The sequence below is a fragment of the Typopeltis vanoorti genome, chromosome 4 (assembly GCF_054136105.1).
Source record: "Typopeltis vanoorti isolate ZY-2024b chromosome 4, IOZ_Tvanoo_1.0, whole genome shotgun sequence".
In the NCBI taxonomy this organism is placed as follows: Eukaryota; Metazoa; Arthropoda; class Arachnida; order Uropygi; family Thelyphonidae; genus Typopeltis; species Typopeltis vanoorti.
Genome location: NC_143552.1, coordinates 93,284,857 through 93,299,984, shown reverse-complemented (window position 1 = coordinate 93,299,984; position 15,128 = coordinate 93,284,857). Strand labels below are relative to the sequence as shown.

General features: G+C 39.4%; 1 protein-coding gene across 1 annotated transcript in view; it reads left to right on the top strand.

The window, feature by feature from the left end:
* The window catches only part of Rok (Rho associated coiled-coil containing protein kinase), a 484,157-nt gene that overhangs the window by 250,250 nt on the left and 218,779 nt on the right, over window positions 1-15,128 (top strand). Inside the window, exon 16 of the mRNA XM_090392113.1 lies at window positions 11,005-11,122. Within this exon, the coding sequence (XP_090248239.1) occupies window positions 11,005-11,122 (118 nt within the window). The remainder of the gene's footprint in view (window positions 1-11,004; window positions 11,123-15,128) is intronic.

Below are 15,128 nucleotides of genomic sequence, written 5' to 3'. Positions count from 1 at the left end.
ATCACATGTTCATCTTTATGGAATTGTTCTTTGAGAGGTACTGCCATAACATTTCAGTTCACACAAAAACACAGAAAAATGAGTAAATAACATTTCAGTCATATATTTCAGTCTGAATATTACAGGCCATCATCAGTGGCAACATTAGTTTGATTACAAGGTAGAACACGAACAATGGATTGATTTGAAACAGTGAGAACCACACAATATTGTACATAAAACAATGCAAAGGTATAACCAAGGACATGTATTATTATTTGATTAACGGTATTAAAAAAAAAACTTTAATGATGTGTAATTAGAATAAGACTCATATCTTAGATAGTGAGTGAGAGTCTGATTTAAGTCTGGACAGTGAAGTAAGGCTTCAGCGCTTTCTTTAAATAAATGTTCAAATAAATAAACCTTCATCCACATAATCTTTTCTTAGGAATCTCTTGCTTAATAAGATTACACATCCATTTTATTCCTTCCTTATTTATTCTTCTAACTCCAGGGACATATTCCATATTGCATCAATTAAGTATTTTTTAAATGCATCCCATGGACTGTCAATATCGTTGACATCCAACAAATGATACTATAGCACAGAACCCAAATAACTCCTCAGTTGGTCATAATTTCCTGCTTTTTAGTTCAACATACGAGGGTGGTCTGAAAAGTTCTCGGCCTAACAATGAAAAAATGAATGTATAATTTCAAAATTATTTTTATTTTTCAACATGCTCCAGCACCATTATCCTGTTCCTGTAGTGGTTCTCAGTAAGATCTGCAAAATACCCCTCTACAACTGCAATCACCTCTTGATTCAAAGAAAAACGCTGACCAGCGAGGAAGAGTTTTAGTTTTGGGAAAAGATGGAAGTCAGAGGGAGCCAAATCTGGGGAATAGGGTGGATGTTAATTTTCCCATTGCCAAAACACCTTTATGGGCAAGTGCATTGTCCTGATGAAAGATGACTTTTTTTTTCTTCTGCAGACCAGGTCTTTACTCAAGAATTTTTTCGTCTAGTCTGGTTAAAAGATCGGAATAATATTCCCTGGTTATTGTTTTACCCTTTTCGAAAGATAATTAATAAACAAAATGCCTTTAGCATCCCAAAACACCAATGCCATGACCTTTCCTGCTGATGGAACCGACTTTGTCTTCTTTGGCACTGAACAACCGGCTTCTGTCCACTGTTTTGACTGCCGTTTGGATTCTGGTATGTAATGGTGAATCCAAGTCTCATCCATAGTAATAAATCGATGCAAAAAATCAGTTTTATTCTTGTTAAAACGCTCCAAGTACTGTTCAAAGATTTTCATATGAGTGCATTTTTGATCTGCTGTGAGCAAGCATGGCACCTATCTTGCACAAAGCTTTTTCATTTGCAATTTTTCATGCAAAATATATCCTACACATTCTTTTGAAATGTCTGTAGTCTCAGCAATTTCATGCACTTTGACTCGCCAGTCATCCAATACCAAATAGTATCAGGCACCGTTCGGTGAATAAGCTACTCCAAACTTGTGCTCCCCTAGTTTACCGTTATTGCGAGTGTTTTTTTTTTTTTCATCGAAATTAACCATCAAACAGAAATCTTAACAGCTTGTGCTGAGCAGTGGAATACTTCAGTACAACCTGTAGGTACTTATAGTGTATTAAATCAGCTATCCTTCCAATTCTAAATCAGCAACGTGTAGGTGCTCACGATGCCTACCGTATGCAGCAAAGATGGCAGCATCAAAAGCCAACAGCAAAAGAGCATCACGTGTCTTGCCAGCACTGTTCCGTCGATCGCCGCCTACAAACCTATTACATGTCACAGCTGCAAAATTGGTGTCACAGACAGGAAAAAAGTTAATATTTTGCGAGTTCTGTTGCCACTGGTTGCATGCTTCCTGTGCGAAAATAGACGAAGCTGCGCAAAAGCTACTTCTCGAACTTAACCAGCCGTTCTTCTGTTCTCTGTGCCTCCCTTCGGGAAACAACTTCTGAACATAGGTAAACGTGCCAAAAACCTCGAACAGCACATCAATGCTTTAAATGAATCTTTTACCTCCAAAATACGTGCAGTCGAAGCTAAGCTAGAACAAATTGAAAAACCAGCGCAATGCAAGCTCTACTTCGCCAGCGAAAGAACTTCGCGATCTAATTGCATCAACAGTAAACAACTACTTGATGGAGGCTAAACACAAAAAACTCAACAGCATCGTTTTGAACTTCCCGATGGAAAATGGAAAATCATTACAAGAGGACATCAACAAACTAGCTGAAGAATGCAACATCGATCCTAAGAATATCATCAGGTGGCATCATTTCTGGCCGATAAATAAAAGGACGGAACGAACTTTCCACGCCTAGTAAAGGTGGCTTGCAACACGCTGACAAGCACATCAAAAATAATAATAGTGATCAACAAGTTCAAAGACACCTGTCCCCAATCGCGCATATGTGCACAACCAAACTTATCATTTGTATGAAGGGAACAAAGACACCAGCTTCAAAGACAACTCGAAAGAAAACATCAAAATGGTGACAACAGTTGGACCATTGACTACAGACAAGATAAACTGGTGATAAAAAATCAAGTGATCCCAATAGTAGCCACCATGGAGACCAGCATGCAGTCACCACATAGGAAATGTGCAAGACCCATGCTGTCCAACATATGAATCACAAAACCCTACACATCCACTTCAACATCCGTGGCCTAAACTCCAATGTGAATGAATAGTGTCCACTACCACCCACAGTCTACCAAACCCCACCTACTCTTCCTGGCAGAAACTCAAATCCCCCCCCCCCCCTCCCTCAGCACCACTTATCTTAACCTTCCAAACTACTCACTCTTTAACAACTTTTGTCCTAAGGGTGGTGTCTGCACATACATCCACTCTGACATACCCTGCCAGAGAGCACCCAACCTAGAATCGCTCAACTTTGGCCTTCTTTGGTTGAAAATATACCTTCCCCACTCAGTACAATTCATCTGCTGTCTCTATCGCTCCCCCAACACAACCAACCACCATGAATTAATTACCTCTCCCTAAAAATCGACTTTCTCCAATCCCACTTTCCCAGCAGCGAAATCATCCTCCTAAGAGATTTTAACGTCCACAACACTAGTTGGCTTTCCTCCTCCAGTTGTACAGATCTTGCAGGCAGAGATGCTGAAACATTTGCCATCATTAACGACTTTACACAACTCGTCCAGATGCCAACCAGAATACCAGATAACCCAAACCACTCCCCAAACACCCTAGATCTCTTCCTTACCAATGACCCCTCCAAATACACAGTGAAAGTAGTGAGCCCCCCCTGGGCAATTCCGACTGCAACCTAGTGCTCATCTTCTCCCCCATGCAACAATGTTTACACAGACATTCCCATACAAGAGTAGTCTAGCATTATAACGGTGTCAAGCGGGACAGCCTCCGCAACTTCTGTGCCGCATTCCCATGGTTGGACTATTGCTTCTGGCCTTCCAACCCAAACATATGCACCGAGCTTAGTACCAAAGTAATCCTCACCGGCATGAATACATACATTCCACACAGCACTCTGAACTTTCTTTCCCTAACGAAACTCTGGTTCTCCAAAAGATGTGCCAAGGCTGTAGAAATGAAACACCAGACATACCACAACTGGCTGAAATCAAGAACCTCATCCTCCTTCAAAGCTTACACCGAAGCCCATAATAGATGCAAAAAAACAATCAATGCTTCCAAAACAGAGTTCGAAAGAGCAAAAAGCTGGAAACTAGCAGCCTGTCCAAATGGCAGCCGAGCCTTTTGGTCTCTTGCCAAAGCAATTGGCTGTAACTTCTGTCCAACACTATTCCCACCCCTATCATACCCAGATGCTCTATTGCATCATCACCCACAGAAAAAGCCAATCTTCTGGCTTCATACTTTGCTTCAAATGCATACATAACTGACGATGGTAAATGTCCCCCAACCATTCCAGACACCCAACATACAATGTCCCTATATCATTTTGCCAGGATGAGATCAGAAAAATGCTATCCAACTTAGACACAAAAAAGTCTCCTGGCCCTGATGACATTACCCCAATTGTTCTTAAAGTTTCTGCTCCAGAACTGAGCCCTATCCTATGTCACCTATATATACTCTATTACACCACTGGAATCTATCCCACAAACTGGAAATTGGCCTATATTCAACCCATTCCCAAGAATGGGCTGAATATAGGCAAGTCACTGCCTATATTCAGCCACTTGTTCAGTCAGTGACTGAACAAGTCACTGCCATCCAATTACTCCCCTATCTCGCTTACCTCAGTCCTGTCAAAAGTAATGGAAAAAATCATTAATTCCCAACTCCTACACTATCTTGAAGACACTCGCCAAATAAATGGCCGCCAGTATGGATTCTGCCACTGCTGATCAACAGGAGATCTACTCACATACGTCACCCACCTCTGGACAAATGCTATGGAGAGGTTTGGTGAATCTCAGTGGTTGCACTAGATATCTCCAAAGCCGTTGACTGGGTCTGGCACAAAGGCCTACTAGGCAAACTAAGCTGGCAATCCAACTACAGATGTCCTGGGTCAGTCTGACCCAGGACATCTGTAGTTGGATTGCCAGCTTTCTGTCTGGACGTGCACTGTGTGTGATGGTGGATGGCTCCCTATCCTCTCACCATTCAATTAATGCTGGGGTCCCACAAGGTTCTGTCCTCTCACCAACCCTCTTCCTATTATATATCAATGACTTACTTCAATTGATCTCCAACCCAATACACAGTTTTGCAGACAACAGCACACTACACTCCTCGCTTGCATTTGATAAGCCTTACCCTACACAACTCACCTCAACCTACAGAACATCAACTACCACCACCCTCAACTGCGATCTCCAAGCCATCCTACAATAAGGTTCGGATAACCTCATAAATTTCAATGCCAACAAAACCCAGTTCTGTACTATTTTCCATTAAAATGAACTATTTTTTCCCAGTATCCTTTTTGACGATACCCAAATTTCCAGACAGTTTGAGATCTCGCTTCTTGGAATCACCCTCACATCAAACCTCTCCTGACATTAACTTATCACCACCATTGCATTCTCATCCTCAAAAAAACTAGGATTTCTCTTTCGCTCAAGACATTACACCCCCTGAACAGCTATTAACATTATACAAATCACAAATCCACCCAGTTATTGAATACTACTCCCACATATGGGGTGGGGCCCCTAAAAGCTCTCTCAAAATGCTCGACTCAATACAGAGGAGAGCAATTAGACTTATCAATGATCCATCCCTTACCAACTCCCCCCCACTTTCACACAGACGTATGGTCTCTGCAGTATGTATATTCTACAAATATTTCCATGGGAAATGCTCATCTGAAATAACATCAATAATTGCTCTGCTCAGTACTAAGCTCATTGGAACACGTACAGCTGCTGCACAACATCCCTTCACAGTACACCTAGAAACAAACAGAACAAGTTTCTTTTCCTCTTCTTTCATCCCTGCAACTGCTGCACTGTGGAACAGTCCCACCTGCTGTGTTTCCCAAGGAATACAATTTAAAGTCATTCAAATCAAATGTAAACAAATTCTTCCTTTCCCAACCCACTATCCAAACACGGTACAAATGTACTGTATGTTGACCAACCAACCTCCTGTGTATGGGCTCAGCGTAAAAAAAAAATATATATATATATATATATATATATATATCGTGCACTTGAACAATGATTTCTGGTGTTGTTACACTTTTTGGATGTCCTTAACGTGGATCATCTTCAAGGCTGGTACAGACATGTTTCCTAATTGTCAAAAACGAAGGAGAAGAGTGCCCATAAACTTTTATGAACTTCGAATGAGGGTAAATGTCAGGAATTTGATGATGAATTTCTCATCATCATCAAATCCCTGACATTTACTCTCAAGGGGTGTATAGGATATGATAGTACTACATGAAAAATTTACATCATTACTAATTTCCTACCTATAATTTTCTACCAAAATCAATGTCACCTGTCAAAGCTACAACATTGTCAGATCTTATAGTTATATATCTATCTTCTAAGGCACGTTTTACTATATCAATCCACCTATATCTTGATCTCCTCTGGGTCTTTTTCCTGCCAACCTGGCAGAGAACACTTGTTTTGGATGTCCTTAGACTGAATGAATGTGAAATTCACTTAGACAGTGAAAGAATGAATTTCTTTTGCCGTTAAACCTTCTTTTACAAAGAATTTTATAACCACACGATACTCAATTTTATCCATTTCAAAGGATACAGACAACACTTTTGCTTCAGACAGCTTTATAAAACAAACTACTTGATAGAATGACTTGCAATGTCATGGATGCTTGTGACAGATGTACTTACTTGGAAAAAAAAATCTTACTGGTAGTGTTGCCACCTATGGTCGATGCCGGGAACTTCAGTATAAACTTTTCTGAATGGACCATTCATAAAATTAAGTACTTCCCAAATCTAAAGTTCCATCTATCACATGCTGCTTGAGGAAGTTGTCTTGCAAAAGCTCAATAAATTCAGTTTCATTCTTGTCATGAGATTTCAATGTTACCCAATCAGTGTTCAGATAATTAAAGTTCCCACATTATGATTACTCGTTTCAAACCCATATCTTTATTTGGTAATGCAATTCTTCCTAACAACTAATCCACTAGGTCTGTAACAACACTGCTCTATGTATTTGATCTAAAGTTGTTAGACTTCATCTCAAACCAGATTGTTTCAAACTCTGTGACATAAAAATCTGTTACTAGTATTGTTAAGTCCAAATTGGATGAACACAAAATCATTCTCCTTATAATCATTTCCATGATAATTGCCTATTCCATTATTAACATATTTGCATAACATTGTCATTCTCATATCTCACCATTCCTCCCATTATTTTTATATAGTATCTCATAATGTTCTCATATAGAGAACTAGACCAGGTAGTAATGGGAATCCCTGATGGTGAGAGAGTGATCGTCGGAGCAGACCTGAATGGGCATGTAGGAAGGCGATGAAGTGGTGAAGAAAGGGTGCACGGGGGTTGGAGTAGTGGTGAAAGAAATGAAGAAGGTAAAAGAATCATAGAGCATGCTGTGGCCTTTGACCTGGCTATAGCTAACACGTGGTTTAAGAAGAGAATTGGACACCTGATAACTTGTAAGAGCGGGGATAGGATGAGTTCAGATTGACTATATTATGTGCAGAAGGAAACATCTGAAGGAGGTGAAAAACTGTAAAGTGATTAACGAGAAAGTGTAGCGGCACAACAGAGGTTGGTTGTGGTAGACTGTGATATAAAAGGGGAAAAGAAGAATAGACGGAAGTGGCAGAAAGATAGGAAAATAAAGTGGTGGAAATTGGAAGAGTAAAGTCCAAGGAATGAGTTTAAAGAAAAGGTATTGGAAGGAATGAAGTTACCAGAGGATGTGGAAGAATGGTGGGACGTAAATAGTCAGAATATTAGAAAAATTGGAGACGAGGTGCTCGGTATAACATCAGGAAAGGGGCCGCCCGAGGATAAGGAGGCATGGTGGTGGAATGAGGCGGTGCAGTTGGAGATCAGGGAAAAGAACGAGGCAAAGAAAAAATGGGACATGACTGGAACCAGAGCCGACAAGGAGGCATATAGATTAGTGAAGAAAAGTGCAAAGAGAGCTGTGGCAAGGGTGAAGGCGAGGGCAGTTGAAGAGGTTTATGAAATACTGGAGAGAAATGGTGGTGAAGCTAAATTGTTGAGAATAGCGAAAGCTAGAGATAAGGCCTCGAAAGACATAACATCAGTTCAGGAGATAAAGGACGCCACAGGAGTAGTACTACAAGAGGAGGACAAAATCAGAGGAAGATGGGAAGAATATTTTCGTAATCTACTAAATGAGGAGAATCCAAGAGAAGAATTGGGGGAGGACCAGATGCCTGGAGAAGCTTGGGCAGCGAGGGCGTAGACATGTTATGGGATCTGATGAGGAAAATAGCCCAACAGGAAAAGATATCAGAGGAATGGAGGAAAAACATTCTCGTCCCAATCTACAAGGGAAAAGGAGATGTTCAAGATTGTGGCAACTATAGAGGGATCAAGCTGATGTCACACATGTTGAAGATATGGGAAAGAGTAATTGAAGGAAGGATACAGCGGGAAACAAAAATTGGTGAGGAGCAGTTTGGATTTATGCCAGGAAGAGGGACAACAGATGCAATATTTGTGCTAAGGCGATTGATGGAGAAATATAGGGAGATGCAGGCAGAACTACATATGGTGTTTATAGACCTGGAAAAGGCGTACGACAGAGTGGCCAGACAGGAGGTATGGAGGTGTATGAGGAAGAAGGGGATGTCAGAAAAGTACGTGAGGTTGGTGAAGGAGATGCATGAGGGGAGCGAAAACTCAAGTCAGGTCTAGTGTCGACACGACAGAAGGGTTCCCCATTGTCATAGGGCTCCATCAGGGATCAACTCTGAGCTCCTACCTCTTTGATCTGGTCATGGATGTACTAGTGGAGGACTTCAAGAAGGAGGCACCAGGGAGCAAGATGTTTGCTGATGATATTGTTCTCTGCAAATCATCCCGAGACAAGCTTGAAAAGACCCTGGAAGAGTGGAGAAAGGTATTGGAGGAGAGAGGCATGAAAATTAACCGGGTAAAGACTGAATATATATGTCAACGGGGAGTGATGAGGATATGATCATACGACTCCAGGGTGAAAGGTTAACTTCAGGGAAGAAATTCAAGTACCTTAGGTCGGTCGTTGAGAGGAATGGCGACCTGGATGAGGAAATACAGCACCGAATAACATGCGGCTGGATGAACTGGGGGAAGATGAGCGGGGTCCTGTGCGACAAGGGAGTGAGTTGTAAGATGAAAGGAAAGCTGTATAAGATGCTGGTAAGGCCAGTGATGCTCCATGGTGCAGAGACTTGGCCAACAAAGGCACAGGAGAGGAAGATGGAGGTGGTGGCAATGCGGATGTTGAGATGGATGAGTGGTATGACAAAGGACAGGATAAGGAATGACTACATCAGAGGGACGATCAAGGTGGGACCGATCGGTAAGAAGGTACAAGAAAGCAGGCTGAGGTGGTTCGGTCATGTAGAGAGAAGGAGTTAGGAGTATGTTGGTAAACAAGTGGAGTGTATGGAGGTGGAGGGAAGGAGGAAAAGAGGCAGGTCCAAACTCAGATGGAGGGATAAGGTGTCAGAGGATCTTAGGGAGAAAGGATGGAGTCGGGAAGATGCCCTGGACCAGAGAATCTGGAAGAAGAAGATTAAAAATGGGAACACCGACCCCGTTTAACACGGGATAAGGCAAAGTGCCGAAGAGTACATGTTATGTACTCTTTTGCACTTCCAAATATATGTAGAAACAGAGAATTTCTATTTTTATTTTTAAATTTGTGTTATGCATGATGTATTTGATGCAACACACTTACCTGCACATAACTATATTTTTGTTCTTATTTATGGTACCCGTTTTTGTGCTATATATAATCTACTTCGTTTAACAGTTGCATTTTGCATATTAATACTTTCATCTTCATCAGTGATTAGTATTCAAGCATACTTACTGACATGATATACTCCATGCATGTGATGAGGCTGACTCCAGTTTTAACCAAATTACTCTCCACACTTCAAGGTGCTGTTCACATCAAGCAAGTTTAAGAAACTGAGTTCTGTTCTATCTTTTATTATTTTGAATGTTTCATTTGCTATTCATTATGCAAGAGGCAATGAAAAGGAACCCAAATGGAATTTTTTGCTGTAACATTAAGGCACATCCATGTTTATTTTCATTCAAAGTACAATCTGTCTGAATTGTACACAGCAAGTCTAGTGACCTTCCCTTATTCACTATATCTTTGTTATATGTGTCAGTGCTTCTTTCTTGAAATTGTTTACAGTTCAGGGTTTAGTTTCCTGTCCAAGGAAGCAGAAGTGTTGGGAGAAGATGTCTCATTCAAATTGTAATCTTAATTGTATGGCATAATATCAGTGATTCTTTTATTGTTCACTGCATCTTTAGTAGCTTTGTTTGCAACTGGCTTTCAGGTGCTATTTTGATTTCAGTAGTAGGTCTTCGTTTTCTTGAAATTGTTTCCACTTCACTTCAGGGAACTTTTACTGAAGAACATCTCAATTGACTTGAATCTGGTTAACCAGACAGAAAGGTATTGGAACACAGTGCTTTCCAAAGATTCCTAGTTATTCACAGCTGCATGGTATTACACAGTGTCATGTTGTCAAGAATGCCTGCTGGCTTTATTTTAGCTGATATCATGAAACTTAACTAATGCAATGACTGAGAGACCTGATATTTTCCATCTGCATCTAGTGATTTTATATATATCTATATATTATATTATATATTTATTTATTATTTATATCTTTATTTATTTATGATTGACTAGTCTGACTCAAGTAAGGGATGCTGCAATACTTTTAATGCATAAGCCTCATGAAGTCATCTGCTCAGAACCATCATGCATTTCTGGAAATATGAATATCTCTTTGCCTCAAAATTGTATTATCAAACTGAGTCATAAATCACTTACCTGTACTAAAGGATTAAATTTAAGCATAGTCTGGCTAGTCATCTTAAACCTGTTAAACAATGAAGAATATAGCTATACAAGGTTAATACATGGCTGGAATATAATACATAGACATCAACAGTAAAACATGCATTATACACTGAAACTTCCATTACTACTGGCCTGTTGGAATTTAGAACTTTGGTTTTAAATCAATTTTGCGTAACTAGTAGTGTATTCTTCATATGAGCTCCCCACAAGGATGATAAGATGCTGTCAAAATTACTTATTATTTGATTAAATATATGAAGTTTTCTTTAAAATACAGTGATATAATTACCTGATGCAAACTTTTGGTTTAAACTCACAAAAAATATAGAAATTCATGTTTACATGGTTATGTGATATGTATATCTTAATTTAGAAAACCTAAAACTTGTAATTTTTTATTTAATCCAACACAAAAATAATTTTATTTTAGAATAACTCTCAACCAGTTAGAAAATTTCACGCAACAAGAAAAAACATTGACTGTACTGCAAAGTGAAAATGCAAAGATGGAAAAAAGTATAGCCATTTTGAAACATGATCTGAAGGAGGTAAATTTAAATTACCCTAATTTAAATGTTTGTTGAAATGATGTACAAAAAATAGATAACTGTGTAAAGCTAAACCTATTTATTATTATGTGTAAGCAACAAGGCATATTTATCACTTGTTTTTCAAATTTCTTAGATTTCTAGCATTAAGATATATTTATGCAGATTAAAAAGTAAATGGATTTAGAAAGCACAATTATTACCCCCCCCCCAATATTTCACCTTCTCTGTAGCTAGCACAATCAAAGGATTTTATATAGATGATTCCACACATGAACGGTAGATCACAAGACTCTCAGTAGTGCCATGTGTGGGAAAGCGTAAGGAGGAAAGGAAAGAAGTAATCTATTAATGTTTCTTAAAAAGTTGGGAATTGTATTCATTGGGGAAAATGCTATCCCGTCCCTGTAATGGTTCTCAGTAAGATCTGCAAAATACCTCTCTACAACTGCAATCACCTCTTGATTCTTCCAAAGAACATACGACTCTTCCAAAGAACATAGGTGAATGGAATGAAGGGTGATAATGAGAAGTTCTTTCAGTCTCTTTGGAGTTGAGTAATGCGTGGGTGTCAATTAGTGGCTATTCAAGTTCTTACATGATTAAAAGAAAGTGTAGAATGGCCAGTTCACTGGAGCAATGCCTGTGCATAGGACCAAAGGTCCTACAATGGTCTCCTAAGGTCCTTTGCTGGTCCAGAAAATGATCTATAGAAAAGTCACAGCATGGAAGCAGGGTGCCTATGGAAAAGTGACTGAAGGGGGTTCGTGAGAGAGAGGTGTATAATTAAAAATTCTTACTTAGGTTTATGGATGCACCACCCCAAATTTGAGAAATTTATTCCAACAATGATTAGATCTGGGACTTGTACCTCTCCGTGTGAGGCACCTATTCGTGGTGGAGTGGGACCTATCAGTGATGCTACTGTCCATTCTCATTCTTTCTCTTTTCCTTTGCTTTCTTCATGTATTCTTTGCTCTACTTTTCCTGAGTTTTTTACTATCCTATCTTCCAGACTACCACTACTGGGATTCAATGCCTTTGCCACCATGTTTGCTGTGTGGTGCAACCCGTGGACATCCTGAATGGGAGATCCTGGTAGTCTTGCATGACTTTGGCCTCTGCTTTTGACAAGATGAGTGGTCCTAGATGGGATCATTCAGCTAGTTGCCTTGCTTGCAACATTCAGGAATGAGTCTCCTTCCCCATGGTTCAGGGAAGGAGACTCATTCCTTTCCTGAATTACTCCCGAGTGCAGTCATTGTTTGCTGTCGAGTGGGCATTTTTTGTGGCTCCATGGTTGATGGGGGAGCTCTGGTGCTGAACAAAAAAACCTCTCGAGCATGAATCCTTCATCCTCAATTGTTTCAGCGACCTTAACAAATTCCCAACCAAGTAATGATACCATTGATACACCTTTTGATAACAGAAATAAGAAACAAAAGATGCAATACCAATACAAATATACCAGTTTTTCTAATCATCCATGCAACAGGTGAAAAGTTAATAAGGAAAATGTCACCTTTCTTCATTCAAAAGGGTCTAGAAGGACTCCCATAATAGTAAAGAAACTGTGATGTCCTTGTAGAAACAACATGTCAACAGTATTCCAAAAAACTACTCACAGCTACATGAATGGGTGAAATATGATTTTTATGGGATGTAATAAGTTACACCCCCATAAAAATATTCCTGTAGAAGAGTGAGCTTAGAATGGGATCTCATAGATGTCCTGATGAGGAGATATGTACAGAGCCCCGTTCTCCAGATTTGGGGAATAGGGTGGATGTTCCAACAATTCATAGTGCAGATCCCTTAATTTTCCCATTGCCAAAACACCTTTGTGGGCAGGTGCATTGTCGTGATGAAAGATGATTTTCTTCTTCTGCAAACCGGGTCTTTTCTCACAAATTTTTTCATCTAGTCTGGTTAAAAGATCGGAATAATATTCCCTGGTTATTGTTTTACCCTTTTCGAAAGATAATTAATAAACAAAATGCCTTTAGCATCCCAAAACACCGATGCCATGACCTTTCCTGCTGATAGAACAGACTTTGTCTTCTTTGGTGCTGAACAGCCAAACTTTTTACAGGCTTCTGTCCACTGTTTTTAATGCTGTTTGGATTCTGGTGAATCCAAGTCTCATCCATAGTAATAAATCAATGCACAAAATCAGTTTTATTTTTGTTAAAATGCTCCAAGCACTTTTCAGATTTTCACGTGAGTGCGTTTTTGATCTGCTGTGAGCAAGCGCGGCACCCATGTTGCGCAAAGCTTTTTCATTTGCAATTCATCATACAAAATATATCCTACATGTTCTTTTGAAATGCTTATAGTCTCAGCAGTTTCATGCACTTTGAATCTACAGTCATCCAGTATCATATCGTGCACTTGATCAATGATTTCTGGTGGTGTTACACTTTTTGGACGTCCTTCACATGGATCATCTTCAAGGCTGGTACGGCCACATTTAAACTCGGCAGCCTATTCCTTAATTGTCAAAAATGAAGGAGAAGAGAGCCCATAAACTTTTATGAACTTCGAATGAATTTCTTTTGGTGTTAAACCTTCTTTTACAAATAATTTTATAACTGCATGATACTCAATTTTATGCATTTCAAGGGATACAGACATTTTCACTTCAGACAGCTGTATAAATCAAACTGAGATGCTTATGACAGATGTTGTGTTATGTGTTGTCCATCGAGTCGTTTTCGACTCATGGTGATTCTATGAACATACATTCTCCATTCAGATCTGTCCCTGGCCATATGTTTCAGAATTTCCAAGTGCATTCCATTTGCTTCTTTAACTCCATCCACCCATCTAATTCTTTGTCTTCCTCTTCTCCTGCTTCTATCAACTTTAGCAAGCATCATCTTCTTCTCCACACTGTCATTTGCTCATATAATATGTCCGAAGTATGACAATTTTTGCTCAATGATCATAGCTTCGAGGGAGCAATCTAGCTTTATTCTGTCTATTACTGATTTATTGGTTTGCTTTACAGTTCATGATATTCTTAGTAAGCATCTCCAAATCCATAATTCAAATGCATCTATCTTCCTTCTTTCACTCTTTCTCAGGATCCAACTTTCACATCCATACAGTACCACAGGGAATACCATTGCTTTCAATCTTCTGATTTTTGTTGCGATGCTAATATTTTTAAAGATCTTGCTTAAATTTGTCATTGCTTTCTTTCCGAGTAATAATCTTCTAACTTCTTCATTACAATAACCATCTTTATCAATCTGAGATCCTAGGAGCATGAAATTGTTAACTGCTTCCATTTTCTCCCCATCTACTTCAAAATCATTAAGTTCACATGTTGCCATAGCTTTTGTCTTTTTGAGGTTAAGTTTAAGACCATATTTAGCACTTTTTTCTTTAACTTTCATAATAAGTTCCTCCAAATCTTCTTTGCATTCTTGATTTTTGCTAGCATGGAGGTATTATCTGCATACCTCAAATTATTAATATTTCTTTCACCAATTTTAATTCCACTTGAAGACTCCTCCAGCCCTGCCATTCTTAAAACGTATTCGCTGTACAAGTTAAACAGGTATGGAGATAAAATACATCCTTGTCTCACCCCTTTACCTATAGTGAAATACTCAGTTTCTCCAAGATCTGTTCGGACAGTAGCTTCTTGTTCATAATAAATATGACAGATGTACCAACTTAGGAAAAAAAATCTTGCCGATAGTGCTGCCATCTATGGTCGAGGCCGAGAACTTTCCAGACCACCCTCGTACTAACCAGAAATATTAGGAATAAGAGGGAAGAGTTTTTGTCATTGGTTAGTGCAACCTCACCAAAAGTTATAGGCATTAGTGAAACTTGGCTAACCTCAGATGATGTAGTTACAGGGATTGAATGTGAATGGTTTAATATTTTCAGGCAAGATAGAGAAGATAGAATGGGTAGGAGTACTGCTGATGGTTGCAGATGAATTGCAGCCAAAAAGAATAGGAGACAGGCTTGAGGGTGGCTGTTCATTTGA